The sequence below is a fragment of the Podarcis raffonei genome, chromosome 3, assembly GCF_027172205.1.
Source record: "Podarcis raffonei isolate rPodRaf1 chromosome 3, rPodRaf1.pri, whole genome shotgun sequence".
Lineage (NCBI taxonomy): Eukaryota > Metazoa > Chordata > Lepidosauria > Squamata > Lacertidae > Podarcis > Podarcis raffonei.
In genome coordinates, this window is record NC_070604.1 from 75,716,106 (window position 1) to 75,737,414 (window position 21,309).

At 38.2% G+C, this 21,309-nt stretch overlaps 1 protein-coding gene across 5 annotated transcripts in view; it reads right to left on the reverse strand.

Moving 5' to 3' along the window:
- WDR27 (WD repeat domain 27) overlaps positions 1-21,309 on the reverse strand; it is an 81,115-nt gene that overhangs the window by 52,283 nt on the left and 7,523 nt on the right. For 4 of the 5 annotated variants that reach the window (XM_053382430.1, XM_053382431.1, XM_053382432.1 and 1 more), the window contains exons 10-22: positions 21,081-21,213; positions 20,270-20,373; positions 19,727-19,794; positions 17,411-17,544; positions 16,427-16,494; positions 15,283-15,361; positions 14,384-14,458; positions 14,020-14,126; positions 13,638-13,727; positions 7,703-7,824; positions 6,690-6,823; positions 4,490-4,587; positions 3,718-3,839 (exon numbers count right to left, since the gene is read on the reverse strand). In XM_053382430.1, the coding sequence (XP_053238405.1) occupies positions 3,718-3,839; positions 4,490-4,587; positions 6,690-6,823; positions 7,703-7,824; positions 13,638-13,727; positions 14,020-14,126; positions 14,384-14,458; positions 15,283-15,361; positions 16,427-16,494; positions 17,411-17,544; positions 19,727-19,794; positions 20,270-20,373; positions 21,081-21,213 (1,334 nt within the window). Of the gene's footprint in view, positions 1-3,717; positions 3,849-4,489; positions 4,588-6,689; positions 6,824-7,702; positions 7,825-13,637; positions 13,728-14,019; positions 14,127-14,383; positions 14,459-15,282; positions 15,362-16,426; positions 16,495-17,410; positions 17,545-19,726; positions 19,795-20,269; positions 20,374-21,080; positions 21,214-21,309 lie in introns of those variants that run through there. The other variant, XM_053382434.1, reaches the window with a different exon arrangement.

Here is a 21,309-nt window from a genome sequence, read left to right on the forward strand (position 1 = left end):
CTTCTTGTATATATTGCTGAAACAACTTGGCAAATTAGAAAATGCAGTGACTTCTGTGTCATCTGCCCAGGATTGAAGTGGAGAAGCAACCCTTTGTTTAGAAAAAAAAATACCACCATGACTGTAAATTACTTCAAGTCCAAGGTTAAATCAGGGTCTATGGACATAGCAAGTCAATATAAAAAGTCAGTTTACTTTTTATACAGAGACATCTTTGTGCATAATTGTTTCTGAATAAGTGTTAATAGGGAGGTTTTCTTTTCATTTCTTTCATTAAACACTTATATCAGAATCTTGCACATAATCAGCTCATCAAGCTGCTATAGCTTTTGCAATACCATTCTATTTCCTATGAAGCTTTCCCCTACAGGGTTGTTTCTCTAGAACAACCTTCCCTAACCTAGTGCGGTCCAGGTGTTTTAAAATACAACTTATACTATCACTGGCCATGCTGTCTGGGGCTGATGGGAGTTGTAGTCCAAAACATCCCAAGCAAATATATTAGGCAGTCATGTAAGACATTAACTTTACTCTCCAGTGATTGAACACCACAACTTATGTTCTACGTATCGCAGAACCTGGCAACCATCATTAATGAGATGCCAAGAGCATTTTACACAGGATTACCAATGGCCCCATGCAAATTCCATTGCATATTGCAAACTGAACTACAAGCATAAAAGTTCAATCGATCCTATATCTAGTATTAAGTAGGACCCGAAGTGCTGATTCAGAGAGTAAACAATGTCTATGGCTGTACTGGATTTATTCCATTATTTCCTAGTATTTTTTTTAGCTCTTACAGTGGTACCTAAGGTTAAGTACTTAATTCGTTCTGGAGGTCTGTTCTTAACCTGAAACTGTTCTTAACCTGAAGCACCACTTTAGCTAATGGGGCCTCCTGCTGCTGCCGCGCCACTAGAGCATGATTTCTGTTCTCATCCTGAAGCAAAGTTCTTAACCTGAAGCACTATTTCTGGGTTAGCGGAGTCTGTAACCTGAAGTGTATGTAAGCTGAAGCATATGTAACCTGAGGTACCACTGTATTATGATTAAATATCTATCCTACCCTTCCAAAGGAGCCCAGGGCAGCAAGCACAAAAGCGAAAAACAACTAAAATCTCCAAAAACAATTCTAATGCAGATGCAGACTGGGAAAGATTGTAAAAAAATAACCATAAACCATAAAGGCAAACACATAAATATCAGTACACAAGTATCAAGTTGAAGAAATGTGCATCTTCCTTTCACACTTTCCTGCAGGAAATCTGGCATAGCCACAGTGAAGTGTGAAGTGACCCTCAGGGCAACTTCAAACACTTTCCTCAATGGTATGTAATATTTGGAAACCTTGCAAAAATGAGTTCTGCCTCTCCCTGCCATGTGTCATCTTGCTGAACCAAGCTTCTATGTTCATAACCTGAAAGGGGACATATATTAACAAAACTCCAAACGTTAAAAAAGCTTGCAGTTCCTTAACTGTGGAGAAAGCATAACCAGTGAAGCAACCAAACATGGAAAAGCTAAGGACAACTAGCTCAAATTGATGAGGATAGACGCTTCCTACTAATACCACATGTAAACCAGGATGTGGTTCCACGATATGTCCTTGCCAAGCCAAACTTTACCCACCATGTCAAACTGTTCTGAACCTGCATAGTCACATGCATACCACTAATGTGACAGGAGCAGGAGACATGGGTGGCAACAGCAGCAAAAAGCTTCTGTTTGGACTTACTTTCCTCCATGTGACTGATTATGCAACTTTTTAATGGAGTTTGTTCTGTTAAAATTATCTCTGTAGCAGACATCTAAAAGAGTGATCTAGTTTCATGTCATTGAAATAAAAAATAAAGTCTAGATTACAGAATACTTAGCTTTCAAAACTGCATTTAAAACCTTGATTTATAGATTAACAAGAAATATCGGAAACCACAAGAACTGTTTTGCACTACTGAAACTTAGAAGGTGGAATCTATTTAGATTAAATTTGGGAACATTTCCCCCTTCTGACTACCAAGCTTTAGCCAAGAGTGAATTTTTATATTCGTTTTATAAATACAAGAAGAAAATTGGGATTAAAATGGAACTGCTGACAGACCATTTTTTATAATAGCAATGTTGTTTTAGCTCTAATGATGCCAATCCAGCATTTAAAAAATCTTTTAACTAAGATTGTGATCTAAGCATCAAATACTTAGAAATATGCTTAACTGAAATTTACTTCCAAGTAAATATAAATATCAGGGTACAAATCAATGTTTGCAAGTTACTTGTAAGAAGCATACTGAAGTAAAGCATGCCAACTGAGTGTGGTGTGGTATGAGTTACATCTCAAGGGACTGAAGATGGTGGCTGAAATCCAGTGAAGCATATGTGTGCCAGATGCGTGTAAACAGCAGAACACAACAGCCCCCACGGTGGCACATCTGAAAGGGATTTCCAAAATGGTTTACCCAAACAATCCTAACTAGGGCTGTGCAGTAGTGAAGTGAAATAGAGTGGACCAGCAGGTATATCTCTGTATCCCAAGCCCCGCTATCTCACACCAACCATGGTTAATGGGGAGGGGCATTTGCCGCACTATGCCAACCGAAGGCTGGCATAGCTGGTGAGCTTTGGATCCAGCAGATCTAAAGCTGATGGTGCCCTGCCTGAAGCACCATGTTTTGAGGCCTCTTACTTCCTACCACTGGCTTTCAGCACTTGAACTGCACTCTTAATTTTTCAGCATAGTATCCCTCAACGTGCACACACAATCATATGAGCATTCATAATTGGGATATCTGGACCACATTCAATAGGCACTGAAAACTATCCTTATTTAATTCTTAATGTTCTGGAACGTATGTGTAAAACATGTTGCAACGCTGCTTATGCCTCTGGCTTTTGGGTGTCTGAGAGCACAACAGAACATTTGGCAAAGCAGATGCCAAATAATACAGCACCACACTGACTATGCCGCTATATGCTTGGCTACCCATATTCAAATAGAATATGCAAGTTAGCACCAGTTCTCCAACTCACAAAACATTTCCCATACTGAGTCATGGTGTTGCTTTCCTTTTTCATAATTATGGTCATCACAGTAGAGAGTAATTCAGATGAACTACTGTAGCAACCATAAAGAAGGCTGATCGCCAAAAAATTGATGCTTTTGAATTATGGTGCTGGAGGAGACTCTTGAGAGTCCCATGGACTGCAAGAAGATCAAACCTATCCATTCTTAAGGAAATCAGCCCTGAGTGCTCACTGGAAGGACAGATCCTGAAGCTGAGGCTCCAATACTATGGCCACCTCATGAGAAGAGAAGACTCCCTGGAAAAGACCCTGATGTTGGGAAAGATGGAGGGCACAAGGAGAAGGGGACGACAGAGGACGAGATGGTTGGACAGTGTTCTCGAAGCTACCAGTATGAGTTTGACCAAACTGCAGGAGGCAGTGGAAGACAGGAGTGCCTGGCATGCTCTGGTTCCATGGGGTCACAAAGAGTCGGACACGACTAAACGACTAAACAACAACAACACTGTAGCAACAAGCTAGAGAACGATGTGGGTTGAGAAGTAGAGCTTGATGCTTCCCTGTCCAATTTATTAGACATGTAAAATTCTAAATCTTTCCAAGAAAGGGAGTGTCATTATGAACAGGAGTCTTTCATGCTCATCGCCATTTAGAATATAAGCTTTAATTAAAATTATTAAGAGATCTTAGGCTTACCTTGTTTTGGCAAATCTGGTGAACTGATCTAGAATGAACATCCGCTATCACTGCTGCACTACAACCCACATTGAGGTCAAAGACTTCTAGTGCTCGATTGCTACCAGCTGCCAGTACAATATCTGTTATCTCTGTAAGTTAAAGTTCTGTTAAGCTGTGTATATGTATGTACATCTCTTTCATATGCAAGCAAAATGCACACTACATTTAAATAAATTAAGCAGTTTTGCCTGACTTTACTAGCCAGTGTTGTTCAACACACTGGTAGAAATAGCACCAATGACAAAGGTGCATCATCATAATGCATGTTTCCAAATTTATACCACTAATGATTTTACAGCATGATAATAGCAGCATAGTAAAGTTAATGGCTTTGCTTTTTATGATATTAAAAGATAAATCTATCATATCATTATATTAAAGAACTGAAGTTGGCTAAGGGTGCAAGCCTATGCATGCTTACTTGTGCAAAAGTTCCACATAACTAAATGGGACTAATTTTATTTATTTATATTTAACAAAATTGATATACCAATTGATTGTAATAAAACCTCAAAGCAGTTTACACAAAAACATAAAACATTAAAATTTATCAATAAAAGACATATTTTTTATTTAAAAAACATTCAAAACTAATTAAAATCAACAATAAGCTACAGACTAAAACACATGTAGCAGCTTAGTAATCGTGATAAGAGGCTAATGCCAATTGTTCCAAATTAAGTGCTTCTGACTGAATGCTGAACATAGGTAATAACTGATAAGAGGATACAAGAATAGAATTCATTGACTGCTGAAAGGCTGGTAATTTCCACTGTAGATGCCATGGGGAATTTCTGTACTGATTTACAAATGCTCTTATTTCGGTATCTACAGAAATATATAAATAACATCAAATAATAAAAACAATGAAATAAACAATGAAATTTTTTAACAGGTATCTTATAAACAGTTCTTATACTTACAAACATAAAGTAAAAGATGCCTATGTAAAAATATTTTACATAATTTTTTGTTATGAAATTTAAATCTAGTGTACATCTCAAAGCACTGCATCAGTTAATTTTCTTTTGTATTTCTGTCTATTCCTATTCCTGGGAAAAGAAGGAGGAAATGCTTGAACTCTTGGTCGAAATGCAGCAAACTTGCATGTGTGACTATGGCATCAGAGATCAAACACCACAGTTTTTAAGGAGGGAAGGAAGAAGTGAGTGGATAATTTAGACTGTGTTAACATGTTCTTCTAATTAAGAGATCTAACACATTCCTGATGTTTCTGTCTATAGTTGCACTGAATCTTTTCCATACAAGCATTTTTCCAAATCTGACTCATCAAAGAACTGTGTGAAGAATTAGGTGAAATGGGAGTAATAGCACAATGGTACATAACAAGCAAAACTAGTGGGAAATCGAAATAAAGAAAGCCACAAACAAAACATCAGGACAAATTAAACTTTTTCTTTTGTGTTTCTTTACTTATATCAAACTTGGCTGTCAGGATAATTTGTGGGTGTTTTAATTTTTCCCCCTCTCTCCTTCTGTGCGCTATTGTTTGTTTGGCATTCAGCACTGAATTAAATCCAGTAAAGGAACTAAGCACAGGCAATGAAATCAGTTGATTTGTTAAGTGAAAGAAAAAATGTGATCCTAGTAGTTATTAATAGCATAATCCCCCCAAATAAACATCTTAGACATCTGAAATCAATGAGATTTAAACTTGTGTAACTTTGGTTGATGTATGTGTGTATTAACTTGTTTGTATATTTAAAATTCCTCACATCCAACTGCTAATGGATCTATACCCTGATGAAAAGTGTTTTATTACTGTCCACTGATTAAAGAATTTTATCTGATTAAGCATCTGCCTGTAAACTGTTTGGAAGAAATCAACACATTTGGAAGGAACTGTGAGATAGCTTTTGTTTTTTTACATTATAAGGTAATGTTCACTGATGAAAGGCAAGGCCATCTTTAATACCTTCTTTTTCATTCCTTGTTACATTAACACAGCAACACCAAATTAGCCTCAAAAACAGACAAGTGTTCCCGGAACTCTCAACCACAATAATTAAAATTTGCTCTCAGGATTACAATTGATCAAATCATTAACTAAAGCAGGGTGGGGAACGTCAGACCCAGCACTCAAATGCAGCCCTCAAGGTCTCTTTTTCTGGCCCTTGGGAGTCTCTCCAAGCCACACCTCCTCCCAAGCTATTTCTTTCTGCAGAGCACATCTTTTACCAGCCTAGCTTCACAGCCTCAATCAACTGTTTCTGCATGGCTGGAATGTGTCCTTGCTTTCCTAGATGGAAGGCACAGGGGTGTGTGAGGCTGTGTGTAGAAACTTGCCCACTGTGCAAAGGTAATGTTTATATTCATTGATGATCCACCCACTTTTGCCTCTGGCCTCACTCATTACTGGCATGTAGCCCCCAGATGGGAATGTGACCATAGAGTTGAAAAAGGTTTCCCCATCCTAAACTATAACTTTTGTTGATCAAACTGATCAAGGCTGCAACCCAATACATCTAGAATTATGCCCCGTTGAACACAGTGGGGTTTACTTTTGAGTAAACATGCATAGGCCTGTACTACAATTTACAGCCCTAGAAATAACATAGAATAATACTGTAGCAAAAGATGCCGAAAAGACAGTAATGATTCCAAGGTAGTGTTGGGCAGAATTAAATCTGAGGTTAAATGAAATTAACTGCAATAGAATTGAATGTGACCAGAGGCAATTTTCATGCTAACAATATTCCTATTTTTATTTTCTGATGCAAGATGTAACATTAATAGCAAAATCTGATGCATGTATATTAAAAAGTCCCACTCTATTCCATAGCACATTCTGCAAAGTAACTATCCATAGGACTGCAGTTTTATTTTTTCCTCTTTCATTACTTTGTTTAGGTGTCTTACAGGATCTAAAGAATACTTGGTATTTCTAAGAATCATAAGACTTTACCTACCGTTTCATCTCATCCTTGCTGGTATCAAGGTAGCATCTTAACATGTGAAACTCTGCTCCACAAGACAACAATATAAATGTATCTATATAATAAAACTGTGCTGATCGAATGGATTTATGAAACATTTCCTTTCCCTAAAAGTAAAATATATATAATTAACTATGTATACTATATAATTTTCCGTCAGAAAAATACAGATGGTTTCTTTATGGCACACTGTCAGATTACTTCTTTTGTTAATTTTCTGACTAACAGGTGATTTCTCTAAATTACAAATCTTGCTTCATCTTACACTGTTGTCCATTTCTTTATAATTACTATTAAATTAGTCAAGGCCTAAAGCCCTAAGAAAATACAATGTCACTCTGAAAATCCAGTCATTTACAAAGAATCTAGTCTGACTTCAGTGCTCTTTCCCACAATAACATCACATCACAAAAATTACAATGTCCTGAATGCCAATCTCTCCTCAACCTCTTTGACACACACAACCAATTTCTTCTTCTTTGCATTCTCTGTATTAGAGGAGGAGAACTCTTTTTCAGCATGAGGGCTACATTCCCTTTTTGGCAACTTTTATGGAGCCACAAGCGAGCATTGGGTGGGGTCAGAAGCAAACATGGACAAATCTTAACAAATCTAAAATTTACCTTTGTGTGTAGACTACGCACACACACACACACCCCTCTTTCTCCATTCCAGGCAATGGCCCATGATGGAAGTGGAGCGTTGTAACAATTTAGCAACCATTTTGAAATACCAGAGAACTTCGAGGCGAGTGGCACTCAAGTCATAAAGTGCTCATGAATTACAGAACACACAGTTTTATGTGCTTGATAATTTCAGTGCCATCACTATTGCTAACTAGAAGTGTTAAACTATCCTAGAATTTTTTTCACAATTACTAAGGTGGCAATTGGAAATACATTCCAAATGATTTTGGGGTCATAGAGAACAGGCGTCATAGAGAACAGTACCCCAAATCTATCTAACTGGCATGAGATGTTTATTACCAGACATAAAGCAGGTTCTGCACTGCTGACTGACCAGATCCTTAATGTTCTGTCTTCAGAAGATGAAACAAGCCAGTTGTTGTCATGGCTCCAACCAACTGAGTTAACGGCACCATCATGCCCTAAAAAAATAAAGAAAAAATGTTTTTGGAAAACAGGTCTGTCATACATTCCTAATAAATCAGAAGACTCCCCCCCCCCCAGAAAGATCATTGTTCATCTAAGAAAATTCTTATATATAATAATGTATGAATGTATGTGGAGATACAAAGAGGGGTTTTAAATAATTAAATTAAAATTTCAATCCACAAAGGAAAATACAGTGGTACCTCAGGTTAAGTACTTAATTCGTTCCAGAGGTCCGTTCTTAACCTCAAGCTGTTCTTAACCTGAAGCACCACTTTAGCTAATGGAGCCTCCCGCTGCTGCCGCACCCCCGGAGCACGATTTCTGTTCTAATCCTGAAGCAAAGTTCTTAACCTGAGGTACTATTTCTGGGTTAGCGGAGTCTGTAACCTGAAGCGTATGTAACCCGAGGTACCATTGTAATGGATTTTCTATTAACTAATAAGATACCTATTCTTCTTCCTGCTGAGGTGGACTTAGGGAGACCTGGAATCAGTGTGGAGTTAGCCATCTCCCTTATTTGTCAAAATTCCCATCCTGGACAACTAAACTGCTTCAGAAGTGCCAATTACAGAGATTGTTCAGCAGAGCAGGAAGGGCAAAGTAGGGATTCATCGGCCTTACCAAAAATCCCTTTTCTTTTTGTTGCAGTGTACAGTTTCACCCTCCAACTTGAATTCCTCCTTCTTATAGTTTTAGGTATCCTCAGGCCACATACAGGCTACATTTTTCCCCTGTAAGCTAAATATTTTAGTGAGAAGAGATGACTTGCTCATTCTTCATTTTGTTAATTCTCATGTCCTGATACTGTCTTTCTTGTAGAACTTTATTTGGCCAAAACATGCTTGTCCAGAGGAGAGGCTATTAGCAAATCCGAGACTGATCACAACATGCCGGTAACCAAATATTTATATAAATTTCCTATTATCTAGGGAAATCAATTTCTAGTACTGGAATGCAATCAGTAAAATATGCAATGGCATAATGCTTCTTTCTGAATCCACTAGGATGCCTGGTTTAACAGGCATGGAAACTGAAGTTAAATAGCTAGTATCTATGTATTTTTCCATTTATGCAATTGCAGTCTGAGCTGATTTATAATGAAACAAGTATTACTACACATAAACAATTTTTTTTGTTTGCCCTTCATGAAAATTTCTCAAGGCAATTACACATCCCAGAATTTCCCAGTATTGCCAGACATTCTTATGGAAAATGTGACACCTGAGAAACCAAGAAAATGGAATTTCCCAACCCCACTTAAAGCATCTCTACAGCCTAGGATCTGGGGAAAGAAACAAGAATAGCCTGATTCTGCCCACCTGCCCACAGCTGCTCTGACTCTATTTAAAAACAATTTATTATTATGAAAAATTCTGAGGCAGAGATATAAATACACATAGCAAAAGTATGAATTTGTGACACACTTGTTCTTGTTTTTTCAGAAGTCTAGGTTTAGAATCAGAGAAGTCTCAGAATGTTTTACTTTATACACGTCAGTAATATGTTTAACAGAATATACAGTGCAGTTGGAATTTTACCATGATGAACAGGAATATATTCCTTAAATTTTATTTCAAGTATAAAGATTGCTTCCGACTATAGTTTGTTTTAGCCAGGCATTCTGATATAAATATACTGCAAGTTGGTAGCAGTATAAAAGCATGGTTAGCCTAAACTTGTTGTTACTACAGTGTTAAATGATGCCCTTTATTGTGCTTCACATGCAAATCAGAGTTGTAACTTCTCTCTTTACAAAGGGAAGACTGGTATTGTAGAACATTAATTTAGCAACTTCAGTTCAGTGTGGCCACTTCATTTTTCAATCCTATAAACTGTAAACAAATTCAAAGTGTTAAAAGAGCCGATCTAACATCCCATTGTCATAACCCAGCACATATCATTTACAAAGATGAAAACTGTTAATGTTAAAGATATAGTATTTTAAAGTCCTAGACTGCCCCCTGGTGCACTGAATTTAAATTTGCAATATACATGTATGCATTTCATTTATAAATTTATACGCTGATTCTCCATTTTTGTCACAACCAATCTCCATAAGCTATGAACTACGGTGTCAGGGAAGAGTTAGAGTTAGAAGATTCCAGTTTCCCAGAGGGAGAAAGCATTCCCCAAGGGGGGGAGGAGAGCAGTGAATTGAAGAGAAGAGAGCAACAGGAACAACAGGGAGGGACCGGCTGTTCCCAGGAAAGGCAAGGGTTAAGTTCTAGCTCAGATTGGGAGGAGGGGATACAGGCCAGCTCTAGCCAGGAGGTTAGAAAAAAGAGCGGGAAAGCGAAGGGAAGGGCGCCTTCGCCATTTTGAGGGTGGCTGGTCACGGAGAAGCAGAGCTCAGAAGGTATCTGAAAGAAGTGACTCTGAGGAATAATATTTAAGAACCGTTTATAAGAATGTTTTGTTAATACGCAATAAAAAGTTTTATAAAAGAACAAGAAGCATTTGTGTGGTGATCTGAAGAGGACAACGACCAGTCCTGACAGACGGGTTTCAGTGAGTTTTCAAGGGGGGATTTTTGAGATGGGGTAAACCTACTGGAAGCAGTGGGAGACCTTCTTTGGGGCATTGCTAACCAACAGCCATTATCGTTCTTCCCAGGATCCCCTGGAAGTGGTGTCATTCCAAGGCATTCTAGGTTAAGGTGGGGACTCCACTGGCAGCCTTTGGGGGGGGCAGTCACAATTTCCCCCTGGGATGCCTTAGACAAGGCACTGTTCCCGAGCTTTTGGAATGACAGGAGGCGGCAGCAGAGGGTATTGTAGTCTGGTAGGCAGGCACTGAGAGCAGCTCTGCTGCTGCTAAGCTGGCGAGACTAACAGGGAAAATTCAAAACCAGCAGGACCAGATTTTCCTAAAGGACTGGAAGAAATTTATGTTGTATCTGGAAGACAATTGTAATTACTTAACATCGCTTGTAGGGTTACAAGAAGTTTTGTAAGGAGGACTTTATAAATTATTGGGGAAAGCATTAAGATTAGCTGGTGTAAGATTGGATTTATAGCAATAAGCATAGTAATAAAATGCAAAATCAGAAATAAATGTAGAAAACCATTAGAAGGGGTCTTAGCCTGTGATAACCAAAGATTTGTTATGTTGCTTTGCAGTTGTTATGTTGGAAAATTTGTGCAAAAATAAAAAAGAGAGCAGCTCTGCTGCTACCACCACCTCCAAGGAAATTCTGCTTCCACAGCCCCTGTAAGCTCCCTTCAAACCTTTTCAGTGATTTAATCAACCCCTGAAAACAAACAGAAGGGGTTGGTCAAGGGTTTGAAAATGGTATAAGTGCAATTTATTCAGAACAAAAGGCTAAACTAATAGTTAACAACGTGGTAACAGAGGAATTTAAGATAGAGAAAGGGACACGACAAGGCTGCCCAATTTCCCCATTGCTTTTTATTTCGGTCCTGGAGGTTCTCCTAAATATGATCAGAAGGGACCGTCTGATTAAAGGTATACAGGTCGGAGCTAAACAGTACAAATTGAAAGCCTTTGCAGATGACTTAGTACTGACGTTACAGGAGCCAGAATCTAGTACTAAAAGAGTATTAGAACTGATTCAAGAATTTGGTCATGTGGCAGGATTTAAGTTGAACAAGTTAAAAACTAAAGTTCTTGAGAAAAACTTAACACCGATTGAGAAAGAGAGGTTTCAGAAGGAGACAGGTTTAACATTGGTTAAGAAAGTAAAATACCTGGGGGCTAATATGACTGCTAAGAACTTAAACTTATTTAAAGACAATTATGAGAAATGTTGGTTAGAAGTGAAAAAGGATCTAGAGATATGGTCAAACTTGAAGCTTTCCTTGTTAGGCCGAATTGCTGTGATAAAAATGAATGTATTGCCAAGAATGTTATTTTTGTTTCAATCATTGCAAATTTTGGACAAAATGGACTGTTTCAAGAAGTGGCAGAGAGACATTTCTAGATTTGTCTGGCAGGGCAAGAAGCCCAGAATAAAATTTAAAATATTAACTGATGCAAAGGACAGAGGTGGATTTGCCCTGCCAGACCTTAAACTTTATTATGAATCAGCAACATTTTGCTGGTTGAAAGAATGGCTGCTTCTTGAGAACACAGACATCTTGGATTTAGAAGGTTTTAATAACGTTTTTGGGTGGCATGCATATTTGTGGTATGACAAGGTTAAAGCACATAAAGCATTTAAAAACCATATTGTCAGAAGAGCATTGTTTAATGTCTGAATAAGATATAAGGACTTACTTGAAAATAAAACCCCAAGGTGGTTGTCACCGATGGAAGCAAAGGCTCAGAAAAAGCTCAATATGGAGGCCAAATGGCCGAAATATTGGGAAATTTTGGAACAAGAAGGAGACAAACTGAAATTGCAGAGTTTTGAGAAATTAAAAGATAAAGTGCGAGACTGGCTTCACTATTATCAAATAAGGGAGGCTTATAATTTGGACAAAAAAATAGGCTTCCAGGTGGAAAAATCAAAATTGGAAACAGAACTGTTAGATCCCAAAACAAAGATACTTTCAAGAATGTATAACTTGCTGTTGAAATGGAATACTCAGGATGAAACGGTTAAATCGGCTATGATTAAATGGGCACAAGATGTTGGACATAACATTATGTTTGCTGACTGGGAACAGTTGTGGACCACAGGTATGAAATTTACGGCATGTAATGCCATAAGAGAGAATATTATGAAAATGATATACAGGTGGTACATGACACCAGTCAAGCTTGCAAAGATCTATCATTTGCCCGATAACAAATGTTGGAAATGTAAAGAAAATGAAGGTACATTCTTTCACCTTTGGTGGACGTGCCCAAAGATTAAGGCTTTCTGGGAGATGATCTATAATGAAATGAAAAAGGTATTTAAATATACCTTCCTGAAGAAACCAGAGGCCTTCCTCCTGGGCATAGTCGGCCAATTGGTGCCAAAGAAGGATAGAACTTTATTTATGTATGCTACAACAGCAGCAAGAATACTTATTGCAAAGTATTGGAAGACACAAGATTTACCCACCCTGGAAGAGTGGCAGTTGAAGGTGATGGACTATATGGAACTGGCAGAAATGACTGGCAGAATCCGAGACAGGGAGAAGAGTCGGTGGAAGAAGATTGCAAGAAATTTAAAGACTATTTGCAGAAACATTGTAAAATTAATGAATGTTAAAATGATGTTGGATTGAAATTAAGCGGCCTTAGTAACAAGGTCAATAAGAATATGTAAAAATGAATTGATAACGGATGAAAATATATAGTTATAATATGTTGAGATATAGAGTTAAGATAAATGAAAGAGGGTAAGGATTTGCTGAACTAACCATGTGAATGGGAATACAAAAAAGGGAGGTGTGAGGAGGTCAGGGAAATAAGCAAACGAAATTTAAGACATGGAAAAATTGATTTGTTTTTAATTTTTTCTATATATTTTTTCTGTATTTTGTATTTTTTTAATGTATTTTTGTATTTTTTGTATTTTTCTCTTTTTCTTTCTCTTGTTTTCTTTTTATTCTGTAATTTTCTTTTGTTTGTAAAACTTCAATAAATATCTTTTAAAAAAAAACAAACAGAAGAAAATTTCAACTTCCAGTCAGGTTTAGCAATATAAGACAAAATAGGCAAATTAGTGGAAATGAAACCGAGCATGGTGGGCTCCAAGGTTCAAAAATGAAAAAGAAATCATAGCAATAATATACAGTACTAGCGCTAAAAACAGGTAGCATAGTAAAAACGACATTTGCTTAAAGTGCTGTATCGTGCACTAATAGGAAGTAAACAGAAGACCTAAGACTGAAAAAGGCTGGAATTAATGTACCTGAATAAACTGTTGGTGTTCCTGTAAGATTTGAATTGAATGCCAGCAAAGTTTTGTCAGCCAAGCCACAAGCCAACAACTCTCCATCCCCTGTAAGAATAAGGAGTATAGGAACTTAATCTGATAATTCTAAACCATGAATATACCAAATCATTTTTTTAAAAAAATATTGTAGTTATATATACGCTGCATTTAAAGAATTCCTCAGAAGTCAATGGGATGTATTTCTGTGTAGACATGTACAGGATTATGTAGTCAATGCTGAAAATCAAGGCAGGCTTGCTGTCTGAATGAACCTTTATGAGCCCTATGTACGTAAAAATGATGTTTAGCAGGTGAATGCTGCAGACATCTAACGTAATGCATGAACATTTTTCTGTACCTGAATACTGAATACAGCATATAGAAGTTGGCTTATCAGCTACGATAATCTGTCTCTCAGATTTGTTTGGAGGGATCTTGACACGTGGATAGTCTTCCTTATTTCGTCTTCAATGGTAAAGAAACAGGAGAACATTTAAAAAGATAAATGACAAACTGTGGTGTACACTTAAATGTATTACCATTAAATTTACAATATTTTCTCATTAACAAGTGTTGGTGTAATAGAAGTTACATACTGCTAAAATAATTTTAATGCCTCTTTTATTTGGAATCTCCCCCCCACTGTGTAAATGCAGGATAATACTAGTTCTGCTTCAGTGTCATTAATGCATTTGTTCAGACATGTCAGTTTTATTGCTTACCGTTTGCAACTTCTCTTGCACTTCAGTTCCAGATTGTTTTGCTTTGCATTGGTCTTTGGAGAGAACATGGTCATTCTGCAGTGGAAAACAGTGGGCAATAGTTCATAGGGCCAAACAAGACCTGACAAGAAATGTCTCTTTGCATTTAATGTATAGGTTTGTAAACGTGCAAATACATCAGGTAGGGTACCATGTTTTCCTAACTCACTAGAGACAAGTGAATACAATGTAAATGTCCAGTAACTTCATTTTCTATGGATTACGAAATGATTGTAACATTTTGGTGTTACTGTTACAACAGTGAGCTGAATCCAAAAGTTCTCTTCCGCAAGAGGAAGCTTCTTCTTTCAGAGGAAGGGAATTCTTGCATTCAAACCCATTAAATAAGCAATCAGAAATAACTGCCTCAGTATAGGAATATCAAAATCTAAGTTACACGGACAATCAGGCTGGCAATACACATATAGCCACTAACTCATATAAAGCCATGCTGTGATTCTGAAGGGATGCAGAAAGAGCGCAGGAATCTCAGAAGACGGAGATTTCCAATAGCTGACAGAAAGGTTTCAGTGAACTACATACTTCCTGGCCCCACCCCATCACTAAGAAATCCAAATAAATTATGAAAAATAGTGATATTTGTAGACCAAGCTATGCAGATTTTGCTAAAATTGCATAATTTTAGACTTACAATTTTAATTTATTTGTGAATGTGCCAGTTTCCTGAATAAGCATTTCTTTAAACCTTAGTTTTAATAGTGTCAGACTAATATTTTTTACTCTTTAGCCCATTTTACATATGTCAAATATGCTGTGACATTCATGCAGCTTCTCTTTCTACAATAAAATTTAAAAATCAATCTTAAAATACTAAAAATAATTACATAATATGTACTCACTGTGGTGCTGACATGTAACCTGAGGACTTAATTTTATTATGGAAGACCAGCGGCTGGTCTTTTATTTGGCTTTTTGTACCTGAGTTTAAAAATACATACAAAAATAAATAAATAAATAAATAAATAGTTATAATTACAACTATATAGTTGTAATTATAAAATAGTTAATAATTACAACTAAGAAACAATAAATAAATACGTTTAACAACCACAGTTACAAATATGGATACCCAGGAAGTTCAGGTTACTTTGTTTCAGCTTTTAAGATGTTGAACTTCTGCTATATAATTCTGTCTTTTAAAAGCATAATTATTTTTAAATTGAACAAACAAGATGCTCTGTGCAACAGGCCTGAGTTCCAGAGATGCAGTAATGCAAATCTACAGTTCCTATTTGTGTAGCCTCTCTCACTGCTTCAATTGAGGGGAATGTTTTCCATACATATTTATTTTGTCTCCAGTGCAGAGAGCATTGGTATTATTTGATTTCTTATGCACTGCCCTTCCTCTAATGTCCACAGTGACTAATAATAAAAATAATATAAAAACAAAACTAAATATCATATCGTATAATGTCAGTATTACATTATACATAAGATGCCCTCCCCATGATGTTCCAGAAGCCTACAGGAACAAATAGGTTTTAAAGTTTCAACTGAGCAAAAATAATGTGTGGGTCAGCCTGATCTCAAGATGGAGGTGGTTTTAGAGGCAGGTACCATCAATGACTAGGAAAAATCTTGCATCAAGTAGGACTCCACATGTACATAATCTTGCATCCAGAAATTAGTGCTGGATATAGTGGAATAATCTGATCTTACATCAATTTACCTGGAAGTATCTTCTACCAAAACATTTATTTATAAATTAATATTTAATCCAATTCTTCAGTCCAAAAACCTCAAACCAGCTAACAAAGTCAGCAATAAAAACAGAACAGAAAGAATAACACAGCCCCAGAAAAGACAGACAGACAGACAGACAAAAGATGGCTGGTTACCACCCCAGATACCTAATCTGATGCCAGCTGTGTTCCCAGGTGATACTGGGTCTTAACCCATCCCTTTTAGATGCTTCTTCACCCCAAACAAAGAATAGCTATTTATAAATAAGTGCCAAACTAGTTGAAAGTTTACCAAACTTACCTTTTTTACTTACAAGTTGGCTTTTTTCTTTCTTCAGGCACAAAGGAGAGGTTGGCAGAAGAGAGCACCTAAGAAGAGACACACTTCCTAACCCGGGCTTTGGACGCGGGAGACGTGCATTTTTAGGACCCACCGTGATTTTGTAATTGTATGCTGTTTTAAATTGTTTTTAACACTGGGCTTCAATTCTTGTAACCCACACTGGGATCTTAGAGTAAGGGTGGGTTAACAACAACAGCAACAACAACAACAAATCAAACAAAGCAGAAGACTAATATATATATAAACCATTTATGAAAGAGCAGTACTAGTGACTTTGTGGCACTGCTAGAAACACTGATTTCCAAAAAAGATCAGCTCCTCTCATGAGCTTGAAGATCAATACAGTGGTACCTCGAGTTAAGTACTTAATTCGTTCTGGAGGTCCATTCTTAACCTGAAACTGTTCTTAACCTGAAGCACCACTTTAGCTACTGGGGCCTCCTGCTGCTGCCCTGCCGCCAGAGAACGATTTCTGTTCTCATCCTGAAGCAAAGCTCTTAACCTGAAGCACTATTTCTGGGTTAGCGGAGTGTGTAACCTGAAGCGTATGTAACCTGAAGTGTATGTAACCGGAGGCACCACTGTACTGTACTTGAAACTGATGATTACAACCCATCAACCCAGAAAATCACAGGAGCTTTGTGTTGCAATTTCACTTGATAAAATCTGGGGCAATATTCGAGTATCCCGTCCTTTCCCACCATTTAAAATTAGCACAACATGGTGGTATATATCAATCAAAAAGTCACATTTTCATTATGCAGCAGGTAATGCCATGTAAAAGGAACATTAGCATCTGGAATAGAAGCACTAATGCTACAATCCCCACATCTGAATGTACCCTATATCTAACAGTTTATCTTCTAACCTGTTACAGATGCTAGCTGTATGGTGGAACTGGTAGAGATTCAAATAAAACCAAGTGACTTAATGATTCATTACCTGGCAACTACAGAAAGGCCTTTCTCACTTCCACTTAAATGGAGTTCACTCTGCTGGGATCTCAACAGGGCAGCAACATTAATCTCCAGTAAGGCAATTCTATTCTCAAACATTGAAGTTAGCAAACAGAACACCTGCAGAGACATGTCCATGAAGCATTTCTCCCTTCAAACCAAAATAATGCCAACATAGTAAACAGTAATCAGTGGTTTGTAACCTAATATCTGTGGGAGGAGTTCGGCTCATGGAACAGGACTTTCCCATCTCCCCTTTCTGTGCATCCCCCTCAACACCTCTAAAATCCACTCCTTTGGGGTAGGAATCCCTTTGGGACAATGTGGGATGCAGTGTGCAGGGATGCAGAAGGGTGGGGAAATTGGTGAAAATCATGAATCCTCACACAGCAGACCTTTGGATCCAAGCCATTAGAATTAGTAAGACACGGGCTATTTCAGTGTCATGCATGTGTGTTTGAAGCTCTGCATTCATTTTACTTGAGACTTGTCTACACCAGAGTTCACTGTGTGTTTGCAGCTGTTTGCCTTCCCATTTAATCTGCATAGTCCACATGACATTACTCTCCAACAGCACCAGTCTTGATGCTTCCCCCCTGTAAACTGAGGTTTACCTGATATGGGGATAATCCGATGAATTGGGGGAACTGAAGAACAAATTTGAGGTCACATACTATTTTTTTCGATGTTTCTGGGTGGATGGCTCAATCCCTGCTGTCTACTACTCCCTTTTTCAAGCCTATCCATGCCTACTACTTCCTCAATTCTTTCATTTCTTTTCCATTTGTACCCCTATTTCCAGGGCACCCCTGAACGGAAGACTGTAGCCTTATACATACCATATTTTTCGCACCATAGGGCGCACCGGCCCATAGGACGCACCTAGTTTTTTGGGGGGGGAAATAAAGGGGGGAAATTTATTTCTCCCCCAGGCGCGGGGCTGGGGCGGGGGATGCCTGAGCTTCCCCCGACCCCAGCCCCCAGAACAGGCTGCTATCCGCAAGCCTAGGGAGCCCGGCGGGAAGTCACACCAGTCTCCCCAGGCTTGCGGATATCTGTCCCCCGAGCTTGTGGGGCTGGCGCTGGGGAGAAGCGCGCTTCTCCCAGTGCCAGCCTCCAAACCAGGTCGGCGAACAGTGGGATGGTGGCGCTCCGCCTCCCCGCTGTCCCCCGAGTTTGTGGGGCTGGCGCTGGGGAGAAGCGTGCTTCTTCCCACCGCCAGCCTCCAAACCAGGTCGGGGAATAGCGGGATGGTGGCGCTTCGCCTCCCCGCTGTCCCCCGAGCTTGTGGGGCTGCCCGATATCTGCACGAAGATATGGGGTGCGTTGTGCAGCGCACCCCAGGCTTCAGGATGCAGGCTGTTATCCGCAAGCCTTGGGAGCCCAACGGGAACTCCTGCGGAGCTCCCAAGGCTTGCGGATAGCTTCCTGAAGCCTGGAGAGCGAGAGGGGTCAGTGCGCACCGACCCCTCTCGCTCTCCAGGCTTCAGCCAAAGCCTGCATTCGCCCCATGGGACGCACACACATTTCCCCTTCATTTTTTGAGGGGGAAAAGTGTGTCCTATAGGGCGAAAAATACGGTATATTATTTTTTATGTCTCGTATTTGCACAAAACTAGAAAACTACACAAGCAAATTCACAACTGTCTGACTCTGTGCTTTTGCACATTTCTTGGTTGGGGAAGTGTTTTCTAAAAGATAAAAAATAAAGATCCATGCGCAACTGTATACATGCATGCCCTGTTGGTACTTTATTAGCATAATAAAATCAACAAATGAGAAGGCAGGGACAAACACAAAAGGGAATGCCTACTGGTATGAACAAGAAAGATCAAAGTTGCTCTGCATATACAAACTTGTGGTGAAGACTAACTCAAATAGGAAAATGTGGGTTGACAGCTAAATAATGCTCAAAGGCAGAGAATCCCAGATACTTCGGACAGCAAAATTGGAAAATATTTATGCCTTAGGTCTGGGAGAACTGTAGCTGATTAGCACTAACACAACCAAGCTAGTGATATAAACCAACAGCATAATTCTTTTTTGTATTAGTATTTCAGTGTAGGATTTTTTTCATGACTTCTGTGAAGAATTGCATCACTACTGCTATATTCTCCATCACTGCCCACTACATTCTCAAAAAAAAATATTCTTTGGAGAGACATCATAACCTTATCTAATGTGAGATTTGCTTTCCCCCCAAATTTAAGGTTCCTCTAAATTTTCAGTTTCAAGGAAGAATAAACTGTGCTATAAACAATAAAAAATTAATATTTAAAAATAATTTCAATACTGTACTCACCTTGCCATTGATTGCCTTCCTCATTAAAGCACATGATCCAGCAAACTGAATGCTGAGGGCACTGAAATCTTTACACACAAAAAACCCAATGTTATAAAACATTTTTTTCCTTTGCTAATATAGAAAAGTTGCACATTAAATTAAATACTGGCTACAAATCTTTCATCATATGTATGGTTAGTCAATATAATTCCACTGATTTCATCAACCTAATGCCAACGCATAAACTTGCAGTGCAATAACAAGTCAAACCTGCTAGCAGACAAGCACATCTCTGTAATTCTAACCAGCTAGTAGAAACAGAAACAAGACATGAACAATGAGCCTTGGGTTGATGTTTGCGCAACAGAACTTCTCCCTCCTTTCCTGTCCCCTGCAGCTCTCTGCCCATCAGCAAAATCTGCTCCAAAGGGGCAGACTTTGAGGAGCACACAGAGGGAGCAGAGAAAGGAGAATATCTGTTGTGCAAATGGAACTCTGCTTATGCAGTGATGGACTTTCCATATGTAAATCACACCAAGCTGTAATAATAAATTATCATACCTCTGTAATGTAAAACAGCTTCCAACTCAAAATTTGCCATGTTAATTATGAATAAACCAGTAGAGCTTCCTATCCACAAGCATCGGGCATTCACAGTAGGCAAACTAATTGAAAATAAAAAGAGAAATAGAGTATCTATTTTTTAAAAAATCTGGCATTCTCTTCATTATAGATACAAAGAGGTATTTTTAGTTTCATAGCTTTTATACAGATAATTCATGATGTGAGCTGGATAATAAGAACACATGAACATGTGTTCTTCCTTTCAATTAGGAACATTTAGGATTTCAGAAAGGGTATCTCCCAATCCTATCTCAAGATACTGATGATTGAACCTAGGACCTTCTGCATGCAAAGCAGATGTTCTCCTACTACTAAGCTATAGCCTGCACTTTAAAGTATGTTTATATTTATGTTTAAAAAGAAAGGTGCAGTGTCAAGATGATGAAAGAGGGAGGTTAGGGGGAAACAGTGGTTTTACGTGGCTCATGAGCTGCATAGATATAAATGAACACTGACATGAAGATAGAAATTTAAGGTTAGGAGTTATGATGCTTTAAGTGTGAAATTTTATTTGTAATTTGCTTATTCAAGGGTTTGACACTACACATTATTAAATTGGCATGCATGTCCTCCATACAATGTCTTCAGGTTATTACAGCAAGGCTGTAATACAGCATTAAAAAGTCATCACCTACTATAAAATATTACCTACACAAAATACTTTTATATGATTTTCTAATTCTTCTTATTATTCTCTTTTACATGACATACAATTATCAAGCAGTGAATGAAAACTTAGTGCACTTACCTGTGCTCTTCATCACCTACATTTATCGACTTGTCACAGAGTTCAATTCTGAGAACTGGAAAGGTAGTTTCAACTGTTTCTTCTTCCCTTAAATTATTTGAAGTATATGCCTTAGAAGGATTCTGAATCTCATCTAGGGAAAACAGACAATGCCTATTAAACTAGAAACAAGTTGCTTAAGACATTTAATGAAAGCTAGAAGCAATAAGCTAAGTTCATAGCTATGCAC